The 8,563-nt window shown below is 39.4% G+C and overlaps 2 protein-coding genes across 2 annotated transcripts in view; one reads left to right on the top strand and one right to left on the bottom strand.

The window, feature by feature from the left end:
- Nucleotides 1–3,417, bottom strand: part of LOC111874733 (proteasome subunit beta type-4) — a 4,776-nt gene extending 1,359 nt beyond the window's left edge. Inside the window, exons 1-4 of the mRNA XM_023870471.2 lie at nucleotides 3,100–3,417; nucleotides 2,773–2,979; nucleotides 2,529–2,675; nucleotides 2,000–2,198 (exon numbers count right to left, since the gene is read on the bottom strand). Coding sequence (XP_023726239.1) covers nucleotides 2,000–2,198; nucleotides 2,529–2,675; nucleotides 2,773–2,979; nucleotides 3,100–3,230 — 684 coding nt within the window. The 5' untranslated portion in view covers nucleotides 3,231–3,417. The remainder of the gene's footprint in view (nucleotides 1–1,999; nucleotides 2,199–2,528; nucleotides 2,676–2,772; nucleotides 2,980–3,099) is intronic.
- A 58-nt stretch (nucleotides 3,418–3,475) lies between these two features.
- On the top strand, nucleotides 3,476–7,798 carry LOC111874730 (presequence protease, mitochondrial). The gene is made up of 2 exons (XM_023870468.2): nucleotides 3,476–3,620; nucleotides 3,794–7,798. Exon 2 carries the CDS (start codon nucleotides 3,837–3,839, stop codon nucleotides 6,984–6,986), a length of 3,150 nt encoding a protein of 1,049 aa, XP_023726236.1. The 5' UTR covers nucleotides 3,476–3,620; nucleotides 3,794–3,836; the 3' UTR covers nucleotides 6,987–7,798.
- The last annotated feature ends 765 nt before the right edge of the window (nucleotides 7,799–8,563 follow it).

Raw genomic sequence — 8,563 nt, 5'->3', positions numbered from 1 at the left:
GCATAAACTTTTGTACATCCCTCTTCTAAGAATTCCAATTGAATAGCCAGCTCAGGGCAATATGATACTATAAACACCAGCACATATCAGTCTCTGGTGTTTATAGCTTCAGAGCAAACAAAACACATCATTCATAACAGTAACAGCTCGCAATAGCCACAGGAACGTTGCTGCAAGACAGGCATATGTAACGACGACTTAGCGCTCTTAAACGCGTGTGTCATTAAATACAGTCCTCCTGACAACAGGCCAGTGAAAAATCTAACAATCTACAGCAAAACCATCAATTATTATGGGCGTTATAACATACGTGTGCAGCTGGACGAAACATACACGTCGAACCCCCCCAGACGATTTAAATCCCTGACGAAACATACACGACGAACCACGGCAACGGGTTAATGATGAATCATTACAAAATGAATGCCAATATGTAATGTTAACAGAACTGTAGAAGTATATGGTTAGAAGTACTGAGGGAAAGAGAAGAAGGGACAGAAAATACAAAGAACGGTAACTAAAACTGAAAGGAGGGGGCCACGCCATAGCTCAAGTGGTTAGTCGCTGGCTTTCCACTGCGGCGGCCCAGGTTTGATCCCGGGTCTGGTCAAGTGGGATTTGTGGTGGACAAAGTGGCACTGGGGCAGGTTTTCTCCAAGTACTTCGGTTTCCCCTGCCAATCTTCATTCCATCAGTTGCTCCACAATCACCCTCACCTATCATCTGGGGCTGGTACAATGGGACAGAAGTGGCCGTAGTACAAGGGACTTAGTCCCACCCCACTAGCAATAAAAAAAAAACCGAAAGGAAGTCAAAAAACTAAAACTATGTCCATTGTAAATTGAAGAAACAGCTAAAATCATCTCCAAAACGTTGTGTTTTATGAGGTGGTATTGGAAAATTTCCAGACTGTTGTTGTTGTGCCTCAGTGAGAGAGGATGAAAGGGCAAGCCAAGATCACACTTCCACGAGTCTATTGCATCAGTCTGCCATTTGACACCGTGCTGTAAACATACACTGTTTTTATATGAGTGCTTTTTTGACTTCATGTTTCATTCTGTCTGCCATGGATGGCAAAATCAAGCAATGTATCTGCACCAAATTTTCTGTGAACTTCAGTAAATCCACTACCAAAACCCCTGAAATGCTTTGAGAGGCTTTTGGAGAACATTCTTTAAGCTGGACAGCAGTTCTTGAATGGCCTTAAAGTTTCAAGGCTGGCTGAGTGTCAGCTGAAGATGACAAACATTCAGGGCGTTGAAGCACCAGTAAAACGACAGAAAATACTGAAAAAATTTGAAAATTCATCAAATAAGACTATCGCTGAACAACTTACGAGCTCGCAGACACCACTTGGATCAGTTATGGAGTTTGCCAGGAGATCTTAACAGAAAATTTGAACATTCATCACACTACTCCTTCATCATGACAACACGCCTTGCCCATGCGTCCCTGAAAACCACAGAGTTTGTGACTAACAACAATATGGTTATCGTTCCCCATCCTCCATACTCAGTGGACTTAGCCCCCTGTGATTTTGCTTCCTTTCACAAATTGAAAATGAAACTGAAGGGATGACTTTTTGAAACAATGTCTGACATCCAAAGGGAATCGAAAGTGGTAACTGACAGCATTAAGGAAAATGAATTCCACGGTGTATTTGAACCTTGGAAAAAATGATAGGATCTCTGCATACGTTCCCAAGGAAACTATTTTGAAGGAGATAGCAGCCAAAATTGAGTAAGTTCAGCCAGCATTTCCTTTTTGACATAGTCTGGAAACTTTCTGATACACCTCATAAATAGAAACAGTATGATGGATAATGTGCAGAAACATAAATTTGTATGAAATGAAAAAGGTTACTCAGAACAAGATGCTTGAACTAGATTGTGGCAGATATCAAGAATAGATAAAATAGCTGGCAATAAGGTGAAAAGGAAAAACTGCAAGTAGAAAGAAGAGATTGGAGACTCATAAGACAGTCAAATATAAGCTTTACCTTGGGGAAAGAACGAGAATCACGGTAATACAGGACCTCAAGGCACTTGACGAGCAACTTCTGTGCCGCATCCTTTGTCATAATGGGATTCCTTTCAACTTCCTCCCTCATCAGGGGTAGTGCCATATATGCTCCATAGCCTGTAGCAATGTGGCGGTCTACATATGCTGTTCCAAGCTTGTCAACTGTCCCTAGGAACCTTAAAACAAGAGTAGATACTACATCAGAATCAGAAATGTTATAAAAGCAATATCCTGACTCACCAGTTCCCACAAAGTTGTGTGTATCCAAGTTTGTGAAAAAGTGGTGGGCCACAGGTTCAGTGTGTGACATAAAGAAACAATCAAAGAGGATTGTACTGACTGAAAAATGGATTCGGGATATTCAGGCATGACTATAGATCAGCCCTAGAAAACTGTTAGAACGTTTAGCACAGGAAACCAGTGTTTCACAAAATACTTTCAAATTCAGGGACTTAATTTAAACTACTATTAATAATATGTGTTTATCCAAAACTCTTAACACTTACGGCTCATCATCCTGCAAACCACCAACGATGAAATTATTCCAAAACGGATCAAATTTAGAACGTCGATTGTACATAACCCTAGTTAGCCAGCAATGCAAAGCCTTTGGTTTTATTGAGAACCCATCATCTAAGCACTCTTCTTCAAGACTGAAATGAAGCACAAACTTGTATTTAACACAGAAGTAATTTTACGATAAACACAATTTTTGAACATGTTGTGTACATGTTAGATTTAGATACGTACATTTTCTGCTCTATAACATCTTTCAGATATTGGTAATCTGCATAATCTCCACCAGCACCAAGTATTATGTTGTCATTGACATGCATTATTCGGGGGCAGTTTCGAAATCTCGCCAAAGACCCATATGAGCCAAGAATATCTGCGGCGATTGCAACACCTCCCTCAAATGTTATTCCAAGTACAGACGTTCCTGTCGTAATTGGTGCTCTGGAAGTTTCAAACAAAACATACAAATTATGCACTAAACGTAGGGTACTTGGCAATGGATGACATGCAATATTTGTAACACCGCCTTATGCTACAATAATAAAAAAAACATGCTCTTACTGTGATCTCTGGGCGAAATATGTGTTCTGATCAGCCAAACCATCTGAAAGATTGAATAAGCATGATGCAGAAGGTCCATTCTGCCATAATCGCGCTGGTATACACAAACTACCACTCACTACAGACGCCATGTTCCAATTTTGTTCCGTTTCCAGATTTCCTCACTCTGTTTCAATATTATCAAAATCATATTTAATTAAGTAGTAAATATATATAAATGAATGCTAACCTACTCATCACATTTATAAAAAAATATGTATGGATAAATCATCTATTTACTTGTTATGTTGGGACAAATCTGTGTGACAGATGATTAACAAAGAGAAATTTGATCCCGGAATTGTTATCACGGCCACAATGCGTTAGTTATGCATCGAGACATCGAGACGATCGAAACAAATCGATGTGAATTATTTCAATTAATGGAATCATGGGAGGCGTAATATTTGGTATTTAATCACATGTTGTGATGATTAACTCATTGTATTTTTTCGTCTACAAAATACTTTTTTAGTAAACAGGTCAGTTTGACGTATTATACAATATTTGTTAATTGTGTGTTATCTAAATTGTGTGTTCTAATGCAGTTACGGATTTACTTCCAGATTTTGATAGTTCTAACCTCCACCGGTTAGTTTAGTACTTGAATTCCTAAAATTTTGAGGCTTCATTCTTCGCATCCTTTTTTTTTCAGGCCTATAAGCGTGCCTCTCATTTTTCTACAACTCTTTTCGAATATGATAAGACCAAATCGTTTAATTGGTCTGTGCTGTGGACATCACATACCCAAGAAAAGATTGTTGCATGGAAGTAGATGTATGCAGAATAATCAGACAAGTTCAAATTACTCGATTGAGGCAAATATTAGAACCACATCCACTGGGCTGGTGTCGCAAAAGCTGAAAGTTCCATCCTTCAAGAAACCAGAAAATCCAGAAGTGAATGAAGGAAAAGAATTCGAAGGATTTGTAGTGCAGGAAGTGAGTGAGATTCCTGAGTTCCGTCTCTGGGCATACCGTTTACATCATCGTGCGACTGGGGCACAGTATCTCCACATCCAGCGTGATGATACAAATAATGCATTTTCTGTTGGTTTTCGTACAACCCCAAATAACTCGACAGGCTTGCCACACATTCTAGAACATACTACACTATGTGGAAGCTTGTGCTTTCCTTGTCGTGATCCTTTTTTTAAAATGTTGAATCGATCTTTGGCAACATTCATGAATGCTATGACAGGTCCAGACTACACCATATATCCATTTGCAACTCAGAACGTTCAAGATTACAGGAACCTGATGTCAGTTTATCTGGATGCTGTGTTCAATCCACAGTTAAGGGAGTCTGATTTTCGGCAGGAAGGTTGGAGATTAGAACACGAAAACCTGAATGACCCCACATCCCCAATAATCATCAAAGGCGTAGTATTTAATGAGATGAAAGGCGTTTTCTCGGAGAATCAGTCTCTGTTTGAACAGAAGCTTTTAAACAACATCCTTCCTGGGCATACATATGGTTTTGTTTCTGGGGGAGACCCTCTTGTCATTCCTAACCTCACATATAATGATCTGAAAGCATTCCATGCTCAGTACTATTGCCCTAGTAATTCACGATTCTATTCATATGGAAATTTTCCTTTCGTTGGCCATCTGAAATATATTAATGACAATTATCTGTCTAATTTTAAAAATACCCCGCCTAAAGATGGTAGGAACACTTCAGTTCCTTCCGAAAATAGATGGTCTGCAGAGAGACACAAACACATAACTTGCCGACCTGACCACATGGCTGCTGATCTTACAAAGCAGTCAACCATTGCCATCAGTGTACTATGCTCTGATATCACGGACATCCAAGAAACATTTGAACTTCAGGTTCTCTCACAACTGTTGGTACAAGGACCAAATTCTGCATTCTACAAGACTTTAGTTGAGCCAAATATTGGAGCAGGATTTGCTCCTGTGACTGGCTATGAGTCACAGACTAAAGACACTATTTTCACTGTGGGCCTTCAAGGAGTAAATCCAAAGGATTTTGGTGAAGTCTTGAAGCGTTATGATGAAACTTTAACAAAAGTGTTGAATGAGGGATTTGATGAGAAGCATATAGAGGGAGTGCTGCATGGCATTGAATTGAACATAAAGCATCAGTCAGCCGACTTTGGTCTTGGATTGCTGTTTGGACTCAGTTCGCTATGGAATCATGATGGAGATTTGGTGAAAGCACTGAAGGTAGAAGATCAGATATATTTGCTGAGACGCAGCTTGAAAGACAATCCACAACACCTTCAGGATAAAGTGTTGAAGTATATGAAAGAAAATACTCATAGACTCATACTTACAATGACACCAGATGAGGACTATGAAGCAAAGCAAGCCCAGGCTGAGCAGGAGCTTCTACAGACAAAGTTGGCTGCATTGTCACAGCAGGAGAGGGCAGTACTGTTTCAGCAAGCTTTGAAACTGCGCGATGAACAAGAGAAAGCTGAAGACACTTCAAGTCTTCCAACATTACTTATGAAAGATTTGAAAAAAGAAATTGACTTAACATCTGTAAAAGATGTAGATGTCTCCTCCATACCTATTCAAGTGTGTGTTCAACCCACAAATGGCATGACATATTTCAGAGGAATTGTGAACATTAAAGAGCTAAACAGTGAACTGAAGACACTTGTTCCCCTATTCTGTCAAGTTGCCACAAAGATGGGAACCCAGAGGCACAGCTACCGGGAACTAGATCAGCTTGTTCAGCTAAAGACAGGAGGAGTCTCTCTCAGCGGCCATATTGCTGATGACACCATGGAAACATTTTCATATGAAGAAGGAATATTATTTGCTTCCTATTGCCTGGATAGAAATGTGAAGGATATGTTCATGTTGTGGTCAGAACTGTTGAATGAAGGCTCTTTTAGTGATATGAAGAGGTTTGAGACTTTGGTTCGTGTGACTGCTGCTGATCTCATCAATGGGATTGCTGATATGGGGCAGCATTATGCCATCTCCAGTGCTGCAAGTCTTGTGAATCCGGCCTCATATAGGAAGGAGCTTGCTTCAGGCCTCAGTTATGTGGGGAAAATGAAAGAGATAGCTCAGATGTCAGACTTGACCCCTGTACTGGCACAGATAAGGCAGATTTCAGAGACCGTGTTTAACAAAAAGCATTTACGCTGTGCAGTAAACTTGAGCTCAGATACCGAAAATGCTGTGTTGAAGGAAATGGAGGTGTTTCTAGGTTCGCTACAAGGGACAGCAGGCTTACCTTTGCTAAAAACTCAGGATCCTAACTACTATCTTGAGAAATCAGCTGTACGAGGTTTCCACCATATCCTTCCAATCCCTGTCAACTTTGCAGCTAAATCCCTATCCACTGTCTACTACTGCCATTCACATTTTCCCTCATTGCGAATCATGGCCAGACTCATCACATCCAAGTTTCTACATCCGCACATCCGAGAAAAAGGTGGAGCTTATGGTTCAGGACTCTCTCTGTCTCCATCTGGTGTTCTGAATTTTTATTCATATCGAGATCCAAACTCTGCTGCAACTTTTGACATATTTGATCAAGCCAGTGAATGGGTCTCACAAAACTCATTTACTGACAAGGACATAGAGGAGGCCAAACTGGGTGTGTTCCAGACTGTTGATGCTCCGATACCACCTGGCTCAAAAGGAATGAATAAATTTCTATATGGTATTCATGACTTTTTACTGCAGATGCATCGATCTGCATTAATGTCTGTAACACGACAGGACATTATAGAAGTGGCAGAGACATACCTAGGACAGAAAAGTCAGTCAAAATGTGGACGTGCTCTTCTAGGTCCTAAGAACGAAGTGTTGCATCTGAGGAAAGCAGAAAACTGGGAATTTCTTCAGCAGGATATATAGATTTCTTAATAATAGTTTGAGATAATTATATGGTTGTAACATGCTGGAGTGTTATTGTGTGTATAGAGGACCTCAAACTTCATACTGTCAATGCAAGCAGAATATGAATTCATGTCTACAGGCTCCTTGTCAATCAGAAATTTTTATTTGTAATTGTGAGATGTAGTATGTGCCTTCCCATATTTCATGTGTATATTTGTGCCATGCTTTTAGGCAGCCTTTACCCAGAAAGTGGCATGTCTCTAGTTCTGTCATGTGACGCGTATTTTCAGTGAAGAGAGTTTGATATTTAGTGTCCTAGTCAAAGTAGGAACTTGTACAATCATTTTGGACTATTTCAGTCAGTCAGATTGCCACTTAATGTGAAGGTATAAATTAATTTTTCTGTTTAATGTTCCACTATATGTACAGTGCTAGATTTATCATGCATTAGTTATAGTATGTGGTCTGTGGGGTAAACAGTAAATACTTGTCCAACATGAATTTGCTTATGCCTGCAAAACAAGTGCAAATAATTATTTACTCAACATGGTTGTGTATTTAATGTGCTATTCTTGAGATACCTAGCTACCACACTGGATTAGGGTTTACTACAATCATTTGTGATACAATATGAAAAATTTAAGGATAGGCTGTCTGTATGGAAACAGGTGTACACCCTTCTGGTGTTCTAGTACATGACATTTTGTTTTGCATCAGTTTAACTAGTGGGCAGATTATATCCTCCAGAATACACTAGATATGAGGTTGGATTTGATTTAGAATACTTCTGAACATTTGAGGTTCTCACATCAATAAAATTTTCATCTCCAGCCTGGTGTGTTAGGGCTAAGTGAAAACTGCCCTTTTCAAAACCTTTCTTCCTCATTCTTCCAATCCTTCCCCCTGCTTTATATTTTTTCTATTTTATTCTATCTTTCCCTCTTCAACTACATGCTCTCTTCCTTCCACATTTTCTTAACTTTTCCTTCCTTTGACTCTGTCCTAACAAAAAGTGCCTTTTGCATTGCCACAGGTTCCTCTCTGCTTCTCCCTTCTGCCCCTTCTTCAATCTTCCCTTAACATAAGCCCTTTAAATACAGCCCCTTTGTTAATGCTTCTTACTTATATTTTCCTGTTCAATCTATGGTCAATTTTAGAGCCAGTGTTTTTTTTTTTACTGTTTTTTATATTTTGCCATATATATTTTTCTTTTATTTTATTTCTTTTTTTCCTTCTATACTTCTTAATTGTTTCCCCTTGACGTCTGTCTTCTGTAGCACACCACTTGTTAGAACCACCACCTCCTATTGATTACTAACGGTCCTGGTCATGACCCACCATTCTCTAGGTTTGAACTACTTTTTCCAGTGTTATGCTTACTCTTCTACCCAAAGATGGAGGCAGCAGATACTTCCAAAATGTTGGTATTTGTGTGTCATTCTACACAATGTCACATTCCAGAAGATTGTAATCTTCATTCTCAACATGTAGGAGTATGAGTTTTGGCCATCTAGACAAATGTTAATATTTATGATTATTGGTAATTGTAAATCCAGATAGTAGCAATAAATAAACTATTCTGTGCCAGAAATCTG

Source organism: Cryptotermes secundus, unplaced genomic scaffold (assembly GCF_002891405.2).
Source record: "Cryptotermes secundus unplaced genomic scaffold, Csec_1.0 scaffold390, whole genome shotgun sequence".
Classification (NCBI taxonomy): domain Eukaryota; kingdom Metazoa; phylum Arthropoda; class Insecta; order Blattodea; family Kalotermitidae; genus Cryptotermes; species Cryptotermes secundus.
The sequence above is the reverse complement of the archived record's forward strand: the minus strand, read 5'-3'. Positions and strand labels throughout refer to the sequence as shown.

Coding starts and splice junctions, on each gene's coding strand:
- LOC111874730 (XM_023870468.2), top strand. CDS start 3,837: ATGATAAGACCAAATCGTTTAATTGGTCTGTGCTGTGGACATCACATA.